General features: G+C 38.3%; 1 protein-coding gene and 1 long non-coding RNA gene across 3 annotated transcripts in view; one reads left to right on the top strand and one right to left on the bottom strand.

The window, feature by feature from the left end:
• Positions 1 to 26,674, bottom strand: part of LOC136835439 (NPC intracellular cholesterol transporter 1-like) — a 42,384-nt gene that overhangs the window by 2,273 nt on the left and 13,437 nt on the right. Inside the window, 19 exon segments of the mRNA XM_067098984.1 lie at positions 291 to 519; positions 1,560 to 1,932; positions 2,796 to 2,929; positions 4,190 to 4,353; positions 5,959 to 6,096; positions 6,641 to 6,766; positions 7,015 to 7,142; positions 9,114 to 9,294; positions 12,115 to 12,231; positions 13,218 to 13,425; positions 17,202 to 17,429; positions 18,076 to 18,257; positions 20,450 to 20,570; positions 20,986 to 21,113; positions 22,297 to 22,379; positions 23,882 to 23,986; positions 24,707 to 24,908; positions 25,722 to 25,852; positions 25,855 to 25,868. Coding sequence (XP_066955085.1) covers positions 291 to 519; positions 1,560 to 1,932; positions 2,796 to 2,929; positions 4,190 to 4,353; positions 5,959 to 6,096; positions 6,641 to 6,766; positions 7,015 to 7,142; positions 9,114 to 9,294; positions 12,115 to 12,231; positions 13,218 to 13,425; positions 17,202 to 17,429; positions 18,076 to 18,257; positions 20,450 to 20,570; positions 20,986 to 21,113; positions 22,297 to 22,379; positions 23,882 to 23,986; positions 24,707 to 24,908; positions 25,722 to 25,852; positions 25,855 to 25,868 — 2,992 coding nt within the window.
• LOC136835441 (uncharacterized) overlaps positions 15,082 to 26,674 on the top strand; it is a 65,796-nt gene continuing 54,203 nt past the window's right edge. Inside the window, exon 1 of one of the 2 annotated variants that reach the window (XR_010852154.1) lies at positions 15,082 to 15,412. This is a non-coding gene — a long non-coding RNA (uncharacterized lncRNA). The remainder of the gene's footprint in view (positions 15,413 to 26,674) is intronic. The other variant, XR_010852155.1, reaches the window with a different exon arrangement.

The raw sequence follows: 26,674 nt of genomic DNA, 5'->3' as shown, positions 1-26,674 counted from the left end.
CAAAGTCCTTCAAAAGAAGGCATCGTGCTTACCCCATATAAAAATGGGAAAAAGCACGTTAAAACGAAGAAGATATGTATGTGTATATATAATTATATATATACATATATAATTATACATATGTATATGTATACATATTTATATATCATATATACTGTATACGCATACATATATGATCCTCCTTTTCCATCCAACTGGAATGGCTCCAGAGGGTGCTGAAAGCGAATATGGATTAAAAAAAAAATAAGAAAAGTCGCATGAACGCCACACCATTATTGGAGGACCCTTACCATCACCAGATTGACGAGCGAGACGGCGTTGAGGTCGATGTTCCACAGGTACATCATGCCCATCATATCGGCCGTGATCATGCAGATGGTCAGTAGGATGATGAGGGAGGACGTCAGGTCGAAGGTCAGAATGAGCATGACGGCGAAGACCGACCCGACGGAGATGGCTAGGCTAATTCCGGTGTCCTCCCACATGGTGAGGTACTGCTCGTAGTAGACGTAGAAAACGCTGCGAGGGAGGAAGAAGCACTTTATTGCTCAATAAACTTACAAAGTACAGCACTAAAGGCAAACCAGACGCGGTATGCATCTAGGGGAACGCCCGCTGTCGTGAATGGCGTTGGCTGTGATGTTATACATAGGCCTACTTACTCCACCCCATTAATTACTGGACAGAAGTCATTCATCACGGCTGATACGGTTCTCAGGTATTGTTACAAAATATAAATGATTACAGATAACTACGTAGGAGAATTACAGTATATTAAGTAGAAATTAATCAGTAAAAGACTGCGCTACAAGATTTGTCTCAAATATTACAAAGTGTGAAACATTAATGTATACTGTACATTAAGAAAATAATTTGAATTACTGCTATAAAAAATTTACATTTTATCAGGTTTCTGATAAGGAACAAAAGACAGATGAGGTCAAAATAAACAATTGTACGTGTGTATATAACTTATTTTCCCTTAGTAGGGGCAGCCCCAGAAGAAAGGCGACAGCCCCTCGCAGCCGGGCGTCAAACGTCCTTACCACGGTCTAGAAAGAAGTGTCTAGACGTGGTCATTACATACACTGCGTCATTCACCTCTGTCTGGCTGGCATCACTCTCTCGAACTCCCTAGATATTAAAGCCCTCTCTTCCCAGTAACCTCTTCCACACCATCTATCCACCCTTATTCAAGTTCTTCCTCTCTTTTTCTTCTTAACACTTCCGAATTATACGCTCATTTCACCATTCTTTCCACTGACCGAATCTTTCTTCAACAAATGGTCTAGATGTGGCAGTCGATACTCAATGGAAAGAAGTATTTCCTGAATATAAGTTTTAGATAGCTTGATTATCGTAAAGGCTCCAGATAACTACGTTTCAGTACCGAAATGACCATGCCACTTGAATCTACAAAGACTGTAGTAATACGATGTTCTCGAGTGCAATACTGTATGTGTCGTGCATAAAAGAAATCTATTGTGCTGGATAAACCTCGCAGCGAAAAACTACAAATACCGAAACAGAAGTCTTGCATGGTAAGCAAACATCTTTACCTGTAAGGGAAGACCTCGATATCTTGGGAGAAGTTCGTTTTGTTCCTCAGATTCTCGGTGAGGCTGTCGGTGAGACTGTAAGCTGCTTCAAGAGCCTTGTAGAAATCTTCGGAGGTTCTCAGAATGGTGTGATAGGCCATGTAATAATTCCCCCCGACGAAGGTCTCGTTGGAAAAGGGGTCGGTCAAAATTTCGACACCGTCCCCGAACGCCGGATGACCCGCGCTGGGGCACAGTATTCCATGAGGGTTGTCGATCAGGAAATCAGGGAGGTGCCTCATGAAATTTTCGGGTTTGGGCCGGTCCACGATGGTGCTGTTGATGAAGTCAGTCGGCTGGAGACATGTAGCAACGGCACCCATCTCGAAATCGCCTGATAAGAGAGAAAAAAACAATGGAAAACATATAGTGTGTGGTTTTTTCTGAATTTTGATATGTGAGCGAGACCTTATGAGGTTTCCCTTCAGAGAGGGGTTCCTGAAAGTTTCGCTCTACCGTTTCCTTGTAAGTTCTATAAAATTAGGTTGATAGCCTCTTACCCTCTTTTACACAGGCTATAATTCACTACAGCGGTAGTCGCAGAAGGAGTTTGTATCGAGTTTTGTCTGCGCGCTCGGAACTTGGAAATGTTTGACTGTATTATCATTTTTTTCACCCAGTTATTCATAACAAAACTGTAAAGCCTGTTTTATATGAACTTGCACAACTGACTGATATGTCCACAGTTACCCTACTTTTCCATTAATTTTCAAGAACTTGCTATACGTACTCTTGTAGCTATGTCAGCAAGCATGCATTCTGACAAATCTGAGAAACGTTATAAGCATCTGCTTATAATGAGCCTGTTTATATTAACAAGAAACCAGGCCTGCTTTATTACGTCGTTCCAGATGCATAGCCGAAGGGCTCTGTCGACGAACGAACTAAAAGTGTTCAATGAAGGTACTGATTAACAACCTCAATGAAGGTACTGATTAACAAACTAAGTTTATAAGTAACCATCCAAACATGTAGACTAACTGGTCAGAATTATGGTACTGATTAACAAACTAAGTATATAAGTAACCATCCAAACATGTAGACTAACTGGTCAGAATTATAAGTAATGTAGGTTCATGAGTTGTCACAAGTGGAAATAACGGAAGTACGAGTATATCAAATGAACACTAGTTTTAAGCAAGGTCCTTCAAATATACTCAGTATTTTTGAAGGACCTTGGTTATCAGTAGAACTTACCAGAGGTGCTGACAAATGACCCGTTGGGATAAAGCCTACAACAAGCTGACATATAATTGTCGTCCTTCACTTGGTCAGCAATCCAGACCAAGTAATTCGAAATCCAGGACGATGCTCCAGATGCCATGTAGGTCCTGGAACAGGTTTGTTACTTGTTGAGTTTGGAGTGAGAGAAGGAAACACCAGGAGCTTTTCAGTCAGTTAAATCCCTAGCTTGTAGATTTAATGATTATTGGTACAGGTATTTTCTGACTTATGTTTTTGCCAACAACCAGGGAGACAGACTGACAAACAGACACACAAACAGAGAGAGAGAGAGAGAGAGAGAGAGAGAGAGAGAGAGAGAGAGAGAGAGAGAGAGAGAGAGAGAACTTTGCCATTAATTCCTGCGGTTTTTCATTCCATGACATCACTAGGTTCCAGATTCAATATTGATCGCTACCGATATTTTCTGAGTCATGTTTTTACTAATAATCAGAGAGAGAGAGAGAGAGAGAGAGAGAGAGAGAGAGAGAGAGAGAGAGAGAGAGAGAGAGAGAAGGCAAAGAAATTTGTCATTACTTCCAGCGGTTTTTCATTCTATTACATCACTAGGTTCTAGGTTCAATACTAATCACTACAAGAGAGAGAGAGAGAGAGAGAGAGAGAGAGAGAGAGAGAGAGAGAGAGAGAGAGAGAGCAAGGAAATTTGTCATTATTTCCAGCGGGTTTTCATTCTGTTACATCACTAGGTTCTAGGTTCAATACTAATCACTACAAGAGAGAGAGAGAGAGAGAGAGAGAGAGAAGCAAAGAAATTTGTCATTATTTCCAGCGGTTTTTCATTCTGTTACATCACTAGGTTCTAGGTTCAATACTAATCACTACAAGAGAGAGAGAGAGAGAGAGAGAGAGAGAGAGAGAGAGAGAGAGAGAGAGAGAGAGAGAGAGAGGCAAAGAAATTTATCATTATTTCCAGTGGTTTTTCATTCTATTACATCACTAGGTTCTAGGTTCAATACTAACCACTACAAGAGAGAGAGAGAGAGAGAGAGAGAGAGGCAAAGAAATTTGTCATTATTTCCAGCGGTTTTTCATTCTATTACATCACTAGGTTCTAGGTTCAATACCAATCATTACAAGAGAGAGAGAGAGAGAGAGAGAGAGAGAGAGAGAGAGAGAGAGAGAGAGAGAGAGAGAAATTTGTCATTATTTCCAGCGGTTTTTCATTCTGTTACATCACTAGGTTCTAGGTTCAATACTAATCACTACAAGAGAGAGAGAGAGAGAGAGAGAAGAGAGAAATTTGTCATTATTTCCAGAGATTCTGTTACATCACTAGGTTCTAGGGTTCAATACTAATCACTACAAGAGAGAGAGAGAGAGAGAGAGAGAGAGAGAGAGAGAGCACTCACACATTCGGCACCAGCGAAGCCATGAATATCTGTTGCAACATGGAGTCCTCGTCGCAGCCATTGAAGTCACAGATCATGTTCTGTTCGTGGGGGTCCTTGTAGTTGTATCCCTCTTTCACCACGAAGTACACCGGAGGACCGACCGACAGGTATTTGTTCAGGTACTGGAAAGAAAGAGGCGAAAGTGCGACTGGAGGTTGCTAGCAAAACGTGTTGTCATAAATATATTATGTGTGTATTATAAAGTCCACGTCAGAAGGTGAGTGTGGATTTTATAATACTCTCAAGCACTGGATATACGTGTATGTATATACACATATATCATACACACACACACACATATATCACTACATATCTCATTAGATTAATTTGTTCAACTAATGTGACGGTAAAAGGCATCATTTTAGACAAAAATAGTACAGCGGGCTCCGAGTTTTCTTTTACGGTATCTGCTATCTATTATATATGTAATATATATATGCATATATGGCATCGTGCTTACCCCATACAAAAATGGGAAAAAAGCACGTTAAAAGAAGAAGAAGAAGAAGAAGAATATAGTATATATATAATATATATATATATATATATATATATATATATATATATATATATATATATATATATATATATATATATATATATATATATATATAGGGCCTTGCGCTAACGGAAAGAATAAGGTAGCTTTCCTTCGTAGTTTTATTTTTCGTATTTCATCGTTTGCTTTAGAAAGTAAATGAAGGGCACTCATGGTTCTTTGTACTTTTAGGATCTTTGTGCTTTGAGAATTATGTATCCTTTCTCAAAATACATTTTATAACGTTAATTTTTATCATTATTATTATTATTATTTTATTTTTCGGAGAGGAGGTGGCGACTTTTTGGCACAATTTTTTGTCGTCTGCAAAAAAACATTATGTGAGGCTCACGTAATTACGTGAATGTAAAACAGCAAACAAGACTTGCAGAATGGCTTCTTACCACTCCTCGCTAATCGAAATGTGTCAATCAGCTCAGCAACTCAAATATCGAGTACTTCTTAACATGATGTGCGCCCAAGTTAAGTCGTCCAACCATCTTCTTCTACCCTTCTAGACCAACGGCACAACTCTCTCTCCAGATACTTCGGTCCTGGGCACCTTCCTCTCAGTCATTTATTGATACAGGTCACAACGCAGAGGATACGGAGCAACGAGCAACACAAAAAAGATCTTCCAGATTTCGTCTTGGCTTTCTAATTTTCCATACAATATTTTCTTGGGAATTCAACTGTCATCAGGTGGTGTGGTTGGTTTAGATCAGAGGCCTCTAAACTATAGCCCGGGGGCCACATCCAGCCCATGATTTCATCCGGCCAACAGCGAATATTCAAAAGCCATATATAATCTCAGTTTTGTCAATCGCAGCCAGTCACAAAGTTCAAGTTTGGTGGCAGTCAGCCGTCTCCCATTCCCCCTGTGCTGGTATTGTCATTGAGATTATAATTTTAATATGTAAAATGTCCAGTTTGTTTTACTCTAGTTTGAAATAATTAAGTATATAAGACTAACGCTTCATATTTCTTTTCTGTGTTCCGCAGAGGTGTGCAAAATATATAAAAGTTTGCAGAACTCTGGTTTAGATTCAGCAGGCCTTGTGTCTGATTTAGACCTCTAGACTCATTACCTGCAGAGACGTCTGTCATCTATTTCATCAAAGTCCTTTCCTATTTAGATATAAAAGGTGTCAGAATTCTGAGTCGATAAAAATTTAATGGGAATAATTACCTGGAAGTACTTGAGAACGGAAGATCCCTTAGACATCGATATATCCTGTTCGAGTCCCACTGACAAATGCTGACTCAGCGACACCGATGCGAAGAACATCCCGAGGAAAAACACCAGAACGATGACGCGAACAATGTCCTTTGGAAAGAAAACAATAAATGAATAATAAATGAGTGAATAGGTGAATGGGTCCATCGGGAACTGCTGCTCACGGGAGCCGGGCAACTCGCATGTCTAAGCTGGGCAGACAGAGGCTGTCGTCATTATCCCTTCATTAAAGGAACAACCATCAGGCTGAAGTTTGGCATCACGTCCTCGAGTGGTAAGTTAAACATGTGCATGACAGTATTAAAAATCATAATAATAATAACTGACCTAATAGTTATAAATTATCTAATAGTTACCACAAAAATTGGTAAACTTATAAAAGCTACATCATTGTGAAGTGATACAGCACTGGATAATACGCCTAGAATCAGTTACACTATTAATGACAACTGTAAACAAATCACTGCTATTCTTACTGGTGGAAAATCTGATAGAAATGATAACAGATAATCCCGGCAAATATGTATCAAACATTATTTCGCATAGGGAGATAAATACAGTAAGCTTTTATGCCTGTATAGTATGTCTTATGGACCAGACTTGGGACCTACATTTACCGTAGGAGAATACTTACAGTCAGTACATATGGAGCATAAACGTGCTGGAATATATTGTAGCAGCATGAAGCGTCGTCACTCTTGTCTTCAGTTGCTTTTTTCGAACATCTCTTCGCGCAGCACAAGACGTCGAGGCGGTTGGACTGCAGAAGGAAGATAATGAAAGGTGATGACTAGAGTTAAGCAGAAGCCTGGCCTTCATGGAGATTGCCAACATTTGCTGATTTCTCTGTCTCTTAAAGTATCAGTTTTCACCAGTTTGTATTAATTTGCTGCTTGCAGACGACCCCTGTCTCTCTAACTGTCTATCTCTCTCCTTGGCAGTTTTAATAATTCAGCAATTATTTTTTTAATTGAAATATATTGTCCAGTAGAGAACAGTTTCACTCACCTCTATCCTCTTTGCGTCCAGACTCAGCAACGCAACGAAGCAGGTCATCTGCAGGAAGAAGTCGATGAGGAGAGCAAGAGCAGCATACAAGGCGAAAGCGTACACGGCGGGCATGTCCGATAAACCTCCTGCAACGTGAAAAGTGGCGTGAATAATCTTTCCAGATATCTGTGAATGGCTCCATTGAGTTTTACGCCCCTCGGTGTGCATGCAACTTGGTCATGTCAGAAAGATCCCTTTTCTGAACCTAAGACCATCACAGTTAGGCCTAAGCAGGATCTATGAAGACTGGTAGTTGCAAGGAATATTCAGTCCCATTTAAGTAGACCACCTCTGTCAGCAGCAAAATAAATCGGGTCGGATAAAGAGTGGGGCCAAAGTAATTTTCGCCTGTACAGATCTGAAATCTTGTCGTGCACAGAACTGAGACTTCAACCAAACGGTTTTTCACAAACAAGTGAAACTGCACCCTAGCAAGGGATACTTACGAGTTGCACACGGTGTCTAAGGAAGACCTGCGGTAACTGCAACACAAGTTGAGTTCATTCTGTCCGTTAACTGAGGCTTTTTAACCGGATACAGTAACGAATAGCAAGCCTAATACTTTTACCACGAGTACAAGGAAAATGTTTAGTCTGGGTAGCGTTTTGTTGCAAAATATGTAGCAAACGATTGAGGGGTATATGACAGCAATGTATGATTTTAAAGACGATATTGACATCAAAATGACTGCAGCAAATGTTAGGTTTATATCCTACCAAAGTATACTACTAAGAGCATCTGCCGATAATATACGATTTTAAGTTGGTAACAGTAACAAGTTGTTTTAGGTACAGATGCCATGAACGAATGCTAACAAGAGCAAGGATAAGATCGTTAAATAATAAGGATCTTTGGGAACTTATAACAACAATGAAAAAAAAAAACTTGTAACAGTGACAGAAGGTAGAAGAATTTAACAGCTACATAGAAGTACAAAACGACAACGCATAATATTCACACAATATGAGTGCTGTTAAGATCATATAATGTTAAGGATGATATCCACAAAATACAAGATCCGACTGTCAACGTATAAAGGTCATAAAGCATAATTTTAGGACGGTTATGTAGCTCCTTAGTAACTGTGATTAAGAGAATAAAAACTGTAGGCTCTTTAACCAGACTAGGCTCTCTGGTAACTATTGGAATACTGGGTATCAATCATTATGCCAAGTAGGTAATATATTTTTCTAAAACTGAAAGGAAAATAAGACTTCCGCATGTACGTTCATGCTATGTCAAGCGATACTAACAATGGTAATTTTGATATTGCTGCTACCAGTATTGAATTTGGTCAAGTCCCCGCCTGTCGCTGAATTCTACGCAAACAAAGATTGTAACACATAATTCTTTCCAAATTCCCATGTAAGATTCTTTTTAGTCTTTTGCAATCGCTCTTTGGTAAAGATGTGACCAAGGTCCAGAGCTTAGAATATTCTAATTTCTGGACCTTGGATGTGACAGGTACGAACTGGTTGATTTCCTGATTGATCCGACTACAGTTGAATTATCAAAAGTCATTATCACCACAGTTGTTCAGTAAACATCATTTCGTAGAGGTGAGTTTGACCTATTAGAACTGCTCTAGATTCACCTCACTCTGTTGAATGGGGACATCACTGCTTGAACGATTAGCTGGAAATCATCGAAAATATCAGCAGAAAGCCACGCTTATTTACACAGGCAACTATATCTTGCGCCATATTTTAATTGAGTTTCAGCATGTTGGCTGGTTGTGCATTCAAGTTTCAACATACTGATAAGAGTCACAATGTCATTCAAAATCTGACAATTATTAGATGATCCTGGTAACTGAAAAACCACTTTGATCAGTGTATTTGTAATTATGCCATATATTATTACCCAAATTATACACACACATATGTATATGTATGCATATATATGTGTTTACATTTATATGCATACATATACTGTATTTATGTATAAATACATATAAATGTACAGTATATATACGTATATGTATACACATATATATAGATAGATAGACAGAAAGATAGATGGGCAGACAGATACACACATACATACATCCCACTCACCAAGGAAAAAGCACAGCGTTTCAGCGCACGTGGAAAGCAACATGGACGGGGCCACTTTTCCAACAACGCGTCCCACATGTTGTTCTGTTGTCTCGCCCTTGTTTCTCGGCGTCCTCTGCCACGTCTGCACCAAGATGAAAATGTTATCCGTTCCCACAGCCAGGACCAGAAAGGGGACCACCTGTCCAAAAGAGGGGGGCGAAAATTAGCACTATTGTCTTTGCTACTTATGGATGCGTCTACACTGCAGTAAACCGTGTCGTAAACAATGTCGGCAACTTACTTCTCAGACGTCACAAACATATTAAATACAAGTCAACGACTTATTGGTGGTCGTAGCTTAGTGCTTCGTACGATTATCCAACCCGTAGGGGTTTAGTGTCTTACTGCACCTCATGAGGTGCACTGTAAGCATTACTTAAGGTTCTCTGCAACCCCTTTCATTCCCTTTTCCGTACCTCTGTTCATATTATCTTTCTTCTATCCTACTTTCCACCCTCTCTAACAATTGCTTCACAGTGCAGCTGCGAGGCTTCCTCCTGTTACACCTTAAAACCTTCTAACTCTCAATTTCCCCTTCAGCGCTGGATGACCTAATTATCCTAATAGGTCCCAGAGATTGGCCTTTAGCCTAAGTTCTATACTCCATTCCATCCCGTTCCACATGATTTTCCTTCATTTACCAAAGATTTGTTCTCCACTTACAGTTGTTGACTTGTTTTCAAGCTGTTTGTGATATGTATGTGGCAAGTTCCAACGTGTGTTTATGACATGTTTTACTAGTAGTGTCGATGCTCCATTAGGGACACCAACCTAAGCAAAAGGAAGAAATCAAATTAGTTTGGCTCAGAAAGTGCTGGAAACTACCAAATCATATCTCCCATAAGTGTACATGAACACAGACACACACACATATTTAGTATATATAAACACACACATATATATATATATATATATTATATATATATATATATATATATATAATATTATATATATGTGTGTGTGTGTGTGTGTGTGTGTGTGTATAATAATTAAGCACCTTTTTCCCATAGAGCAGGTGGGCCTAGAGGCTACTAACTTCCTGGTTTTCATTAAGTCTTTTTGGGATGAAGTTGCTAGTCCCAAACACTACCTTGCCTTCTAAGAATTAGATACCCGCTAACTCGAAGATTTTTAATGGTTGTGTAACTGCTCTCTTGCTGCAGCCATTCGGTCAATACTGCTTGGTTCCCGGGCTGCGCAGCAGTTGTTGAACGAGTGGCCAAGACTTTAAGGACTGGCAAGCTAATGCCTCCCAGAGTGCCGAGGTGAGGAGGGTGACTACCATCTTTCCAGGGTTCTCAGAGGCGATGAGGTATATGAACTAAGCCCAATATTCAGCTTTACCGGAGAAGCTGTTTCTTCAAGACATTTAAGTTAATGTTGTTAAAGAATAATTAATAGATAATTTTATGAAATGAAAGTGTGAACATTTTATAAATAAGCTACAATGACAATTGTTGCTGCGAATCCTTATTACATGAATAAATGAACCAACATATATCACTCCCCCTGCCAGTTTTCATATCTTCGGGTACATTCCGAATTAACCGGAATTCGGTTTGAAACGTAAGAAGTGTTCCCACTCTCTTCCTCTCTCAGATTCCGTTGCTTTATTTGCATTCAAAACTCACCAGGGTTCAATCTGAAACACGAGAATTATTCTCTCTCTCTCTCTCTCTCTCTCTCTCTCTCTCTCTCTCTCTCTCTCTCTCTTGGAAAGAAATTGCTCGAGGAACTATTGGGGAATAACTCACTAGTGTAATAGTTAGATTTTATTTTATTTTGCATTCCTATTATTTATTATATATATATATATACACACATAATATACATACATATAGAAATATATATACTATGTATATATATTACAGTATATATGTATATATATATATATATATATATATATATATATATATATATATATATATATATATATGTACAGGATGTACATATCTATATATATATCTACACACACACACACACACATATATATATATATATATATATATATATATATATATATATATATATATATATACATATATATATGAAGAAAGAATGGAAGCAGTTAATTCATTCAAGTATTAGAAATACACATAATGGATGATGGGAAGAAGAGAGGTGTTTGAAGATTAAGACTACATGAAGGGTCTGTTGAGCCAGCTTCCCATTGTGGAAATGAAGGGTGGATGTTGAATACAAATGAACAGAAAAGTTTGAAATTGTTGAAAGGATGTATATGTGTAGCCTATGTGGGGTCAGAAGGATTATAAGTGCCAGAAATGTGGAGAGGCATAGAAAAGGTTAGCACAGGTGAAGGATGAATCCGAGTATTCTGATGACAGGAAGTTGGTGTGAATGGAACATGTGATTCAGAAATGTCAGGAGGGAGGAGGAAAGGAATTGGAATATAAAATTTAGGCCAAAAACCAAGCGCTGGGACCTATGAGGTCATTCAGCGCTGAAAGGGAAATTGAGAGTAAAAAGGTTTTAAAGATGCAACAAGAGGAAAACCTCGCAGTTGCACTGTGAAAAAATTGTTAGAAGAGAGTGGAAAGTAAGATGGAAGAAAGATATGAACGGAGGTACAGTAACGGGAATGAAAGGGTTGCAGCTAGGGACCGAGGGGACGCTGCAAAGAACCGTAAGTAACGCCTACAGTGCACCGCGTGAGGTGCACTGATGGCACTACCCCCCTACGGGAGGGAGGAGGAAAGGACGATCTAGAAAGTGTGAGCGTGGTAGAAGAGAATGCTGCAGTGTGAGTAGGGCTGTTTGAAATACTGATGATGAGACCTCAATGTAGGTCTATGAAGGAGCTTATGTAGTCAAGTTCTGTACAGTGGAATTATCCAAAATTCAGCTAGGTGTGAATTTTACGTACGTTTGCGAGCGGATTTAAGTGACAGCAACATTGAATACTCATTCTGATTAACCGCAAAACAACCAATCAACTTACCTCAATAACAAAGAGCGTAGCCTTTACATGAACCAGACCGTAGAATCCGAGTGAGCCAGCTACCGATAACAAGACGATGAAGACGCCTCCGAGACCTACTGTTATCTTGCTTTCGACCTGCAGGCACAGAAAGAAAAAATCGATTAACCTGTATGTCTGTGCGAATGCATTCAAATGCATATTCATCTCTATGTTTACTTTCCTCTTTCCTCCAGCGAATAGCAATTACAACAACAAAATAAGAATATAGAAATCTTCATGATTTAACATACTTGCAAAACAAGAGGCGAACAAGGTTGACGGCATGAAAGCTGCATACACCATGAACAATAATGCTTGGTGGAGTCATGATAGTAATGGTGGTAGCAGTAGTAATAGTAGTAGTAGCATTCCCTATAAGTGGGAAAGGCATCCAGACATCATCTGAATATCGAAACAGTGAAAAGGATGAAGGGAAAAGTTGATGTGTAATACCGAATGAGGAACAACAGAGAAAAACAAGAAAACTTTAAGAAGTGGAAATGAAGAGAAGCATGGGGAGAATTTCAGAGAGAATAAAACAACTCATCCTTATGTGTTGGTAATAATCTCCAAACAGTGAGCGAGGAAAGTAGCCTAATTCTTGAATCGTTATTATTGTTTATTATTATTCAATAAATGCACGCATTCTTAAACAATTAGTCTCACAGGCAATTATCTTGCAAAGTGAAAAAGAAATGAAAAAGAAAGGCATTGGCAAAAGGCCCTTTGAATGAGCATCATATCCTCGCGTAAACTCACGACAAGCAGTGACTTAAAAATAAATTGCTCTATCAGGTATCACTGTCATGGCGTGCGCTCAACATGATCCTCTTATCAAGATTGAATGGCTGTTACTGTCCCTCCTCCAAAGCAATGATGGCACTCTAGGGCCTTCGGCGGGCACGCCAAGGGAAGATCCAGGAAGAGCTACCCAGTCCCTATTAATTAAAAATGCTGCTACTACTTCTACTACTGCTATGGCACTGTCGAGTACTACTGCTCATGATGCGCGCGCAACCTAAGTCGTACAACAGTCGCCCCATGTTGGCAACCTAGGCCTATGCAAACGCTCCCAAACGTACCAGGATTCCTCCGCAGTCCTTGGTGAGCTTTCCCAGCGCCAGTGTGATGTAGAGGAACATGATAGTGTAACTTATGGCGATGGTAACGACGTCATTGACGCTCTCCTCCACCAGTTCGTCTTCGATGGAGCGCTCCGAACTGAAAGCGATGTCCATGGTGGAAGTCAAGTTGTTCTCCGATATGACTCTCTCCATGAAATTGATAAACCTGCAGAATGTCAGATCTTATTCAGTTCTCTGAGTAACGAACCTGTCGGAAGCATTTTATGTACTACACATGATTAAGCGTTACAGACAGATTTACTGACAGTCATTTCCCTTTGCTTTATGTAAAGGGAACCTGTGTATCATTGAAAGTTTTTGAGTTGTTGCATGAATTATTTTCTGTACCATGTTATCTACCTTTGACACTACAGAATTGTCACATTAAGTTAATATATATATATATATATATATATATATATATATATATATATATATATATATATATATGTATATATATATATGTGTGTGTGTGTGTGTGTGTGTGTGTGTGTGTATATACTGTATATATACGAACCTGAAAAGACGGGAAAAAACTTAGTCTTTCGAATTCCATTAGAAAGTCATCTCCAGGTTACCAGACAAATATAAGAATATATATGACTTACAGAAGAAAGCAATAAAATGTAATAGATAAAAATCTGAAGCAAGAAACTACTAACCTAGGCTATACATAAATATTCCTAGCGGCAAAAATTATTTAAGCTGGAAATTAGTTACCAAAGTTGTAAAAAGATATCCGGCACAAAGGCAGACAAGAAAACTGTATTCGCTTCAAGCAAACCAATAAGGGAAAGAATGATAAGGAAACATGATATCGTGTTTGATGTAACTAAAATTATAGTTTGTTTGCGAAACACATTCCTATCGAGCATTGATTTGCTAGACATGCTGGAGGAGTAATATCGAATGTCAAATGAAAACATCACAACACAGAGGTTTTAAAATGATTCCCGAGATGTAGTGAACAAATTATGGTTTCACGGAACTCTCCTTACAGATACTGAGAAGGGTATCGACAAATATGAATCCAGCTACAGGAAAGATGGAATGATGTGGCTGACAAACTGTTCTGGTTTATTTAAAAAAATCATCATTCTTGATGATATCGATAGCAAAATGCAAATAATAAAGAAAATATTCCGTCACTTTCCAAAATTAAAAGCCAGTAAGTAAGCATGTTTGAATTCATGCACAAAATTACACGCTGCTACTGCTTCTGCTAATTTAGTGCTACTAACTCAGTTCCCTGCAGCCTTGCAGTAGCTACTACGCCCACTGCTAAGTCACAATCACCACTTGAAGTTGAATGCTTGGCAACTGTTTTGCAAAGTTGGCCAATTTGCATCTCCTTTGAGTTTCATTGATTTTAGCAATCATTATTCTACCTGGTTGAAATGAAAGGTTGTATATCATCCAAAAGAAATATATTATTGCACGAGATACCGAAGTCATATCTACATCTCTGTAAAAATTAAAGAAAATCTGAAAACAAGTTAAACTATGTAACGAGAGTTGCTTGACGGTGTGATCAGGATCCAGTGATTTTGATAACACAAGTGCGCGCGAGATAGATTGGTGACGAGTCAACGGCTGTGTTCGAATCGGCTCTTTTGAATTACAATATAATGATAATTACCCGTTGATACTGCCAAGTATGTACACTGTTCTTAATAAAAACAAAAAGACTATTCCCCAACCATGGAGATTAGTATTATATTTTGTTTTAAAACAATTTTACCGCGTTTTAATGCATTCATAAAATCAAATTCATTGTAATCGTTCATGCATTCCGTGAGATGACAAACAGCAGTTAGGTCCGCTTATACATCTATTATCCAAACGTATCAAAACGTATTCACCAAGAAAAATTTTTAATGAAATTGTATCTTTGATTATCTATCCACCTAGCAAAGTTTATGAATTATTTATAAATTGTTGTTCCAGTTTTACGATATAGAACCATTCACATGTTCACCGGACCGGAGTGTTTCCGCCAAAGACCCTGTTTACGAGCCAATATCAGCTGGGTAACTAACTGAAACTCAACTGGTTTCGCAAACTGTAGACGACAGTGGCCCTTCTTACCGTGTAATAAATTGTGATTAGCACCTCCAGGAAGCTTCAAGTTGTCATTGATCGTCTGCATAACGGTATGTAAAGTTTTGTTCACCTGTAGGTAAACCTTAGCCAGGCCGGGTATTCACGATCAGGTTTCGGTGTCAATCCACTGACATCGACTCTGGCGTTAAAACTTACGTGTAGACGACAATTTGTGGGCGGAGTCAGTCCGCTAATCAGAACTGATGGCCTGAGAGCATTTCCTAAAGTTCTTCCGACCGACTTGACAGGCGATTACATGCGTGGACTCAAGGGTAAGCAACGATTTTATGACAATCCGTCGCTGGATTTCGCCAGGGAAGGATCTCAGCCGTTCGGACCAGAATCTGAACAAACTATGTAATATAGTATGTATAAGCCTAATTCATTTCATTGTTAGACACTGCGGCGCTATTTGTAGACCGTTGTAAGTCCAAATCATGATAAAAATTTTTAAAATATTTCCATATGATACAGACAATTTGGTATAGGCCTAGGCCAGTGCCCAGCCTTTTTATGAACCAACCCCCCGTTCTAATTTAACCTTATTCATTAATATTGTATGAGAATATAGACAGACATCTCTCTTTAATAGGCAATATTTAGACCATACTCCGTTACGTCTTCTTGCTTTTTTCTTATTTTTAAATGAATTGCCGCAGCACCTAGCCTATGTAGCTCCACCTCCTCATCAGTCAATGGAGTTTCCATCGCTGACGTAAGTGTCGCCAATCCGAAGGTTAGGCGAGAACTGACTACTGAGGGCGACTGACAGTTCTACTCTTTTAGCGTGGACGCTCACCGTCGAACAGTCGTGGGTGAACTGACAGGTAAACCTAATATACCCGGCCTTAGGGAGAAGACCGATTTACATTATTATACACTATATTATATACGATCCTGAAAGGTTTTCATACAGCGAATATCTGCAGATATATATATTAAGCTGGTATCCTAATTTTTCATATACCAACACACTTGGCTGCAATGTACGTAGCAAGAACCCGTGCCAGCACAAGGCTGGCTTAACCTAAAACGAATTTCCTTGAAGAAATGATTTCCCCTCAAAATAACAGAATTATAAAAAGGGACTTAAGCTTACTAGTTCAATATTTTTCCGGATTCCACAAAATCTGGATTATAGGCATAGGCCTGCGTTATTGTGTACCGTTGTTATTATGGTTATTCTCGTTATTGTTGTAGTTATTCTTATTGATTTTGCTGTTATAACTATTGTGGTTGCTCGTCTCTTGTTATGGTTCTTGGCCGTGTTCTGTTGCAGTTTTTGTTGTTAATGTTCTTGTTTATGGTTGCTGTTTTTGTGGTGAAGGTGGTCTTTGCTCGCATTATAGTTGTCATGCTTGTTTTTTGTGCCTTAGTAATAAAAATTCTGGTAATAGCCGAAACTTATTGAATAAACATTGGCCTATTCATAAAATACTTTGATGCCCTTCCTTTTTCGAGAGCAAACCAATCACAAGCTTCTAGGTCGGAATGCTTGTGTGCAGTTTGTAGAGTCGCCCTCATGAAGCTGCGGTTGACTATAGTAATAGCATTGTGACTTTTCAAGATCACTAACAGACTTGTAATTCTGGAAAGCGTAATATTTTTCAGAGTACGATATGTTAGGGATTAACGATTTGAGACCATACAGAACACTGCATTGTGCTGCTACTGTTAGTGGTAGTATAAATTGTCCCACCGTCTCAGTTGGTTGTACTGATTCCGTAGGCCCATTTATAACCTGCAGCACGCCACCACACTTGCGGGACGCCCCAAGGCAAAGTCATGTTGGCACAATGTCAGCTTAGCCTTAACCAACTCACCAAACCATATACTCACACTTTCTCCCAAGCTTTCACACGCTCCAGTTCGAAATTGTCTCCTCCCTTGACCTTGAGGTAATTCGTCAGGGGCATAGTGATCACTAAAGCCCTGGCTTCCCAGTAACGGGGGTTCTGCGAGATAGTATCGTTGTCATCCAAAAATCCTCCGACGGCCGTGTAAGGAAGAACAGGCCCGCCATAACTTCCCATACAATTATTAAATGGGTCGTTGTTTGTAGGATTCCTAGAGAGAAAAAAAATATATAAATGCTAAATAGTAATATTTACATGAAAGAACGAGATGCCAGAGTCCCATAGCCATGTATCTTTGAGGTAAATAATGTGAAGATTCAATGTCGTAGCATAGTAATCGGGGAGATGTATCAACTTTCAACTCGACAGAAAGCAAAGAATATGTTGCCTCCCATCGCTCTGTTTTCTTCTGTTAACAATTCATTCAGTTCTTAATAATTAATCGGTTCATTTATTCATGCAAACCTACTGATGAAGCTACTGAGAGTAGGCAAAACAGTGGGATCAGGGGAAGTTTAGAACAGGAATAATGGGACCTGAGACTATTCAATATCCACATCAGGAATGAAATAAGAAGAGACGCAGAGAAGAATCAAGAATGGCGGATGCATTTTCTCTTGAAGTTTTGTATGTCTCTTCTTGCTGATCTCATTAAATTTAATATCGTTGTTATTAATTTCGTTGTTGCTGTGGAAAAAGTGATAGTCTTAATCGTGATTATTAACGTAGTAAATAATTTAGTTGCTCTGTCGCTAAGTTTTGGAGCAAGATTCATCAAAACGATTCCTTGAATTCCGGCATAAAACAGAGCAGATCCTAACAACCCGTACGAGTGATCATATTTTACATCTACTAACCTGAAGCAGTCAAGAAGGTGCTTTGCGTATTTCCCGGTGTCGATACTCTCTTCCAACACTTCTGGGTCATTTTGCCAGAAATTCAGTACACTCTGGACTAAACAGACGTCATTTTGTGGATACAGAGGTTTCACACACACGTCACTCATCGTGACGTTCTCCCCATCAAATTCGGCCACCAGCTGGAAATGAGAGTATTAATGACTTCAGTCTAACTGGAAATGAGAGCATTAGCGATTTTAATCTAACTGGAAATGAGAGTATTAATGACTTCAATCTAACTGGAAATGAGAGTATTAATGACTTCAATCTAACTGGAAATGAGAATATTAATGACTTTAATCTAACTGGAAATGAGAGTATTAGCGATTCTAATCTAACTGGAAATGAGAGTGTTAATGACTTCAATCTAACTGGAAATGAGAGTATTAATGACTTCAGTCTAACTGGAAATGAGATTATTAGCGATTTAATCTAACTGGAAATGAGAGTATTAGTGACTTTACTCTAGTGGGAAATGAGAGTACTGGTGACTTTAATCTCACTGGAAAAGAGACCATTGGTGACTTTAAGCTAACTGTGAGATCATTAGTGACTTTAATCTCACTAGAAGAGATCATTCGTGTCTTTAATCTAACTGTAAGTGGGATCATTAGTGACTTTAATCTCACTAGAAGAGATCATTAATGACTAAGCTAACTGTATGTGAGATCATTAGTGACTTTAATCTCACTGGAAAAGAGACCATTAGTAACTTCAAGCTAACTGTAAGTGAGATCATTAGTGACTCTAATCTCACTAGAAGAGATCATTAGTGTCTGTAATCTAACTAAGTGGGATCATTAGTGACTTTAATCTCACTAGAAGAGATCATTAGTGACTCTAAGCTAACTGTATGTGAGATCATCAGTGACTTTAATCTCACTGGAAAAGAGACCATTAGTAACTTCAAGCTAACTGTAAGTGAGATCATTAGTGACTTTAATCTCACTAGAAGAGATCATTAGTATCTTTAATCTAACTGTAAGAGTGATCGTTAGTGACTTCAATCTCAGTAGAAAAGAGACCATTAGTGACTTCAAGCTAACTGTAAGTGAGATCATTAGTGACTTTAAGCTAACTGTAAGTGAGAGCAATAGTGACTTAATCTCACTGGAAAGGAGATCATTGGTAACTGTAACCGTAAATGAGAGTATTAGTGACTTCAACCTCTTTGGAGTGCCAATAACATTATCTAAATGGAAATGAGAGCACTGGAGCCTATAAATCACTAGAAAAGAGTTTAAATAATTTTATTCTAAAAGGAAATAAGAGCATTATAGACTTAGTCTCACTGGAAATGAGAGTATTAGTAACTTTAATTTAACAGGAGATGAGAGTATTATAATGCGACCACAGTTTAGCTGGAATTGACAGTATCAGTGACTTTTTACAAGAAAAGGGAGTATCGGTAAATTTAATCTGCACGTAGATGGTAGTGCTCGTATAGCTGGTTGTATTAGTAACTAACTGGTGGAGAGCGGAGACAGGAATACCTGCCCAAATTAACTTCGATGCAAGGAATAGAGATATTGTTAATAAACTACTGGCAATGGCTGAATATTTGTCACAGTGATCCCAAAATGCGGCAAGTGTTACGGTACGCAACGGTCTACATTAATTAGATGTCGCTTGTAAAATGGACCTTTCTCATAATAGAAGTATAGTGTTAGAAAAAGTGTTGGGCTCTGGCAACTATTTAGCAGTTCTGATTTTCATAGGAACCACTTTTCGGCAGTCCCTGGCACCCTTAACGTTTCCTAGCCTTCGAATTTTAGTGGCGTAGAATATATCATGATTTTATAGTATCACTGCAAGTAGATGCTGAAATAAATGGATTTGTCTGCTAGGAGATGCGGATTTAAGAAACAATGGCAAAACCATCTCTTTTCCTTAAATTTACATGGTTTCCGTACGAGGGTAATGCCGTCAGTGCACCTTACATGGTGCATTGTAGGCATTACTAAGGGTTCTTTGAAGCGTCCCGTCGGCCTCTAGCTGCGACCCCTTCCATTCCATTTACTGTACCTCCATTCATATTTTCTTTCTTTCTTCGTACTTTTCACCCTCTCCAAACAATTGTTTCATAGTGAAACAGTGGGGTTTTCCTCCTGTTACAACTCTGAAACTATTTTACTCTCAATTTCCTTTTCGGCGCTGAATGACCTCATAGGTCCTAGCGCTTGGCCTTTGGCCTAAATTTTATATTCCATTCCATTCCATATTCAATCGTCCCTTTCATTAAATAAAAAAGAAAAGTTACTAACGACCAGCGTTTCCAAGGAACTGTCGTTTCAGAGAGAGATATGACAAGTTACAATACATCTGGACTCACCTCAAGTATTTGGTTCTGAAGATTCATGACGTCTTGCAAGAAGGTTTCGTTGAGCGGAGCACCAAAGGTATAATTCTTCTCGAGTTTCGTCAGTTCGTCCTCGATAACGACGGTAAACTGAAGACAGAGAATGAAACACTAGTCAAGTGAAAGTAAGACTCGACTAGCAGATACAAACACGAAGGGAAGATGATGTAAACTTTAAAGATAAACAGGGCCTTGGATCTATACAGTCTCGTAATTGCAGGATCGCCATCAGTTTTTCAGGTTTTGGGCCTTGTAGATCGAGGTTCACCTGCAATTTTTAATATTGCCTAATCGTGATCGTAACTAAGGTACCCATAGAAGAAAAGTGCCATACTATCGGTTAAATCTCCTAGGAAAAACATTTGTTTGAATTGAGACTACTTGTGCAATATTTTTTCCGTGAATTACTTTTTTTTCTACCTTATCAAGATAGTCGTTTTCATGCAGCCAGCAGTTAACTCTCTCTCCTCTCTACTCTCTCTCTCTCTCTCTCTTTCTACTATCCCATCTATCCTTTTGGAACGATGATTAGCTGAGTCGTCCGGAAAAACGGTGAAAAATGAGAATCAAAGTAATCTTTCTCCAACCTTGATCTCGAAGTTGGTGACGCCCACAAATCTACAGGGTCCGTAGTAACCTGGAATATGATTTTTATTATTAATAATTTTCAGAAGAAGAACCCTATTCAAATGGATCAATCGCACAGGGGCCACTGACTAGAACCACTAGACATTCAAGCTTCCAAAGGGAAATACAGAAGAAGAGATCTCACTTATTAAGAAGAAAAAGTAAATTAACAAAGAGTTAAAAATGTATTACACTGCAAGGAGAATATAGCAATAGGGTAGTAATACATTGCATCTTTGCTTGAACTTTTGAAGTTCCAATTGCACGACATCCTCGGGGAGATTTCCACAGTCCAACTGTGTGAGGAATAAAGGACCTCATCCATAACAACGTTATTATCTAATATATCTGAGAACAAAACGATTCCGTCATATCACACAAAGGGTAATTAAACGAAGAATGCATTTATGACAGATTGATATGCATACGAGGAAACAGGAAAACGAGAAGAATTACTGTCCCGTACGGAAAGAATATATTGGCAGTCAAAAGCATGAGAACGACGCAGGATGAAAAAACTGACAATGAAGACCTCTTGGCTAATTTGTCATCTTGATCGTCATATTGCTCACGAATATAAATCAAGAATTCTTTACAGCTACTTGAAATCATATTTGAACAGAGTTATGAACTATAACTCTGTGGCCGAAACATATGCGCTGAACTTGCAATGGTTTTAGTTTTGGAACTTCGGAATATGAAGAAGAAATGCGCTCGTTGGCCTGGAGTTTCATACATCTACGTTCTTGAAAAGATAAAAATTCTTTCATGTGTTTTGGGCAAACACGCTCGTTACACAAATATCGTATTTAGTTAGGTTGTACGCCGTACATTTTCAATCTTGTATATATTTTCTGCAAATATGTTTTGACAGACTATATATATATATATAATATATATAATTTGCATAATAAATATAAGTATATGTTTATAAATATACAGTATATGTTTATATATATATATATATATATATATATTATATATATATATATATATTTGCATTTATAGATATACATGTGCGCGCGCGAGTGTGTTGTGTTTGTATTGTGGTTGTGCGTTCAACCAAATTTGAAACTTGGATTCATTCAATGCGTCTAAATAGTTTTTCTTTTACTTCCAAACTTGTAAATGCAACGATTTGAAACGTTATTCTGAAAGAGGATAATAACTACATAATAATACAGCCTCCTTACCTCAAGATTCATAATTCCCACAGAAAGGGCAACTATCGGTACCACTGAGAGCAGCATAAAAGTAACGGGGTACTTGGCCACAACTGAAACAAACACACAGACAATAAATGAATTGGATATTACCATTTGACGGGAACATTTACTGTAAACTGGGTATCCTACTACAAGTTTTCTGTTTTCCACCGTAGGGACGTAGTGCCGTCAGTGTACCTCACGTAGTGCACTGTAGGCACTACTTAAGGTTCTTTGAAGCTTCCTTTCGTCCCCTAGCTGCAACCCCTTTCGTTCCTTTTACTGTACTTCCGTTCATATTCTCTTTCTTCCATCTAACTTTCCACCCTCCCCTGACCGTTGTCTCAGAGCAACTGCGAGGTTTACTCCTGTTAGATCCTTAAATCCCTTTTACTCTCAACTTCCCTTTCAGCACTGCATGACCTCATAGGTTCCAGCGCTTGACCTTAGTCCTAAATTTCATATTCCATTCCAGGCCTACTAAAAGTTTCCGACAGCTTGTGAAGTATTTTGTAGCTAGTTGTATTGAACCTCCTAGTGAGTGAAGTTGGTCATTATTATACCCGATTCATGGGAGGCTCTTTGGCATAGACCCCCCCTAGACGGTGCTAGTAAACCTTACGGCTTACCGGGAGAGTCTTTTGATCTTACTTAGTCACACTCTTACGGAAAGAGCCATCTAAACACCACGGAACTTATTTGTTGTCAGCAAATATGCTGTTGCCCCTTCTCCAGCTGCCAGTTCCTTCCACATCTTCGAATATAAATATGCAGATCAGGAATACTATATCAGGCTGAGCCATCCAAACTCTTGCTATGGCAGCCTTCGACATCGAGAACCTGTCAGAGCCCAGCCCCAACGGTAATACTGCAGTCTGCAGAATAGTTGCGCACATGTCGTTCAGGATAGGCATTTCACTTCCCCTCCCCACCCCGCCTCCCTGGCAAGTTCAGAACATAGTGCCCTAAGATAGGTTAGGTTAAGGGAAGGTTATGTTATGATGAATTGCTTTTGAAATTTGTCTCTGATTTTCTCATAAGCAACCCGTGGAAAAAGGTCTAACATACGCAACTCTTTTGCACATTACCCACCCCCCAACTCTTTCTTTCAGTTATTTATCTCATCACCTCCGAGTTATTATATGCACCGACAAAATTTAAGTTTTATATCCTTGGTATCTCTCACACCACTACCTATCACCGTGTTAAATGGCGAAGCGAGAAACTACACTAAACACATCAAAAATAACAGAAAAAAATGATTATTATACTAACTGGGTTTTCGTAGATTAAAGAAGTCAGTTTTTATGGTATACTATATCATTAAAAATGGGTATTCAAAGAGAATCTCAAATCTCCCTTTCAAATGAAATTCAGGCCATGTAAATGAATTTTCTGAAAGGTTTTATAAAAAGAGAATATATTCAGTAAAATGATAGATCATGCAAACAAGTGCCCAAGAAGAATCAGAAAAAATTACTTTCGCTAAAGTGAAATCTCACAAAACCATGTCGAAAAGTTAACATTGCTAATCAGATTTACGAAAACTTATCAAACGTTATCCTCAACTTACGTGTGGCGAATCGGGTGAAAGCCTGAGCAATCATTTGCTCATTAAATGCAGTCAGTTTTTCGATAACAGATGGTTTTGCATTGAGCAGGAGTTGCTGAAGCGCGGCTGCAAGGAAGCAAAAGGAAGCGTCAGGGCTGCTTAGAGACAGAACTGTAAGCGATTAATTAGAGATGTCTAACGCAAAAATATTTTAACATTCCGTTCGGAATAATCGTGAATTTCGTCAGTTTTTATTTCATTGTCCTTTAATAACTCTCTCTCTCTCTCTCTCTCTCTCTCTCTCTCTCTCTCTCTCTCTCTCTCTCTCGTTTTTGAGGTAGTGGCACATTAAGGATACAGCCAGGATTGTACACATACGTTAAGAACGCGAGCTATAATGTATACTATACATATATGTATATATATATCTATATAAATATATATATATATATATATATATATATATATATATATATACTATATACATATATACATATATATATATACATATATATATATATATATATATATATATATATAAAATATACTGTATGTATATGGCTTAGGGAGACGGTGCAGCATTGGCTCGTGTTTCCTAAATCCGTGGATCGTTCCTGGCCTACCTTCTACTATGACACCCACCTGGAAATGAGTAACCGCGTCTGCGTATTTGCACGTTTAAATAATTTTGTAATAGAACGAAAGAACTTTCTCGAAACTGTGACTCAGTAGGCCTATAGTAAAAGTTTAACCTCAGTGCTCTGATGTGCGCCCTAGGTCTAAAACGTCTTGTGCATGAGGTCTTACGAGCTTCCAATTTTGGCCAAAACTGACCAGGACACTCACCTTCTTCCCTGGGGCTCTCCAGATGTCGCCAGCAGAAAGCAAACGTTAGAATAGCGATGACCATGATGCCATAAATGATGATTAGGGAGAAAGTTAGGGCATCTAGTTCTCCAATCATGGGTATGTGGTAACCTGGCTCTGGATCTGGGAAAACGGGGCACGACTCTCTACAGTCTGAACACTGGCATTTCAAATTTTCGTCCTGCAAAATGCAAAACAATAAAACCCGATACACTGGAAGCAGTTACATGAATCACTAATGAAGGAAATACGGAAGATGAATTTGCTTCTTCATTACAAAAAAAAATCTGACTAGATAAGAAAACGCTGAAACTGTTACACACTGGAACGATGAGTTCCTCTTATTTTTTCTTTCGGAGAAAATTCCAGGTGTTTTTTTCTTTTTTAACCATTACCGTTCTTCAGTTAAGCCAGTAAAAACAGGTACTCCATATCAGGCATTCAATAAAGAAAATCATTCCCAAAGTGTCAGCAACGTAACAAACATTTTTACCGGTCGGAATTCTGATTCCTTTTCATCAGGTACTAAGCAGCGTAATAAGTCTTCCAACAACCTCATTTTCACTGGCTAATAAATAACATAAGACTTATTGTCGCAGTATTTACTTTCAGAAGAAAGACTAACAAGGAAAGTACGGTATCATATTCATTTTCAGAAGCTTAGGTTGAGTTATCCCCCGAGTGAAAATAGAACTCAAATCAAGAGCGAGAAAAATAAACTAAAGAGCAGAAATGAGTTGGGCACTCCTACTTGCTGTTTTTGTGCCCACCGATGGACTTGATTCACTAAACTCAAATGGTATGATGAATAAAGACGTACTTATTGAATGTGATGGAGAACGGGGAACCAGCTATTCCACTTGCCAGAAAAAAAAAAGTCCATGATATCTCAAAGACAATGAGCTACTGCATCCAGACCTCTGCATCTAAAAAAACATTCCCACGCCCACAGATTAGACGAGGATCCCACTCCCACCAGAGAATAACCGCTTACCTCGGTACCACACGGCGTTGTGCTGACATTGAAAGGAGCGACGGTTATCTTGCGGCCGTATATTGTGTCTACCTCCTGGGGGCTGTCGATCCATTTGTAGACGATGTCGAATGGAGCGAAGGAGTTGTTTCAAAGAACGAGAAAAGTCTGTAATAAAGAGATTCAAGTTACGTGAAACCAGTTTGCCAGACACGTCCTCTTCCTCATCCATTTACCAGTGTTCATTCAGGTTATATATATATAATATATATATATATATATATATATATATATATATATATATATATATATATATATATATATATATATATATATATATATATATATATATATAGTGTGTAGTTTGTAATATTGCGAACCGGGGCTCCCCCATAAAACACGGAAGGAGGTTTTCTACCGTTGTGTTTCGCTATATAGGGAACTTTATTAGATGGAATCTGTTATAGCAGCAAATATTTGATCTATATGTATAAATATATATATATATATATATATATTATATATATATATACTATATATATATATATATATATATATATATATATATATATATATATATATATATATATATATATATACACTTTTATCACATCACCGTGACATATTTTATGTTCACGAACATTAAGCTATAAATGACGTTAATATCTGTTTCGCTGTCTTATCAGTTTTAATTAGAGGCTAAATTTTTCCATCTGTGAATGTTTTCCCAACTTCTGCTTTGAAACTTATTTTTTTTTTACTATTTTTTGCATCATATAATACCGTGTTTTTTTTTTTTAGTAGTAGTAGTGTTCACAGCCTTTCCTTGTGCAATTGCTATATAAGAGGCGGAAAGAAAAACGCTTCCGATATTCATGCTACTTGGGCAACTTAGTAACCGTCATCATTTATAGAAAATTGGAGTTTAATCCAAATTCGCCAATAATAATTGAAAAATAGAAAATGATGCCACC

The sequence above is a fragment of the Macrobrachium rosenbergii genome, chromosome 55, assembly GCF_040412425.1.
Source record: "Macrobrachium rosenbergii isolate ZJJX-2024 chromosome 55, ASM4041242v1, whole genome shotgun sequence".
Classification (NCBI taxonomy): domain Eukaryota; kingdom Metazoa; phylum Arthropoda; class Malacostraca; order Decapoda; family Palaemonidae; genus Macrobrachium; species Macrobrachium rosenbergii.
The sequence above is the reverse complement of the archived record's forward strand: the minus strand, read 5'-3'. Positions and strand labels throughout refer to the sequence as shown.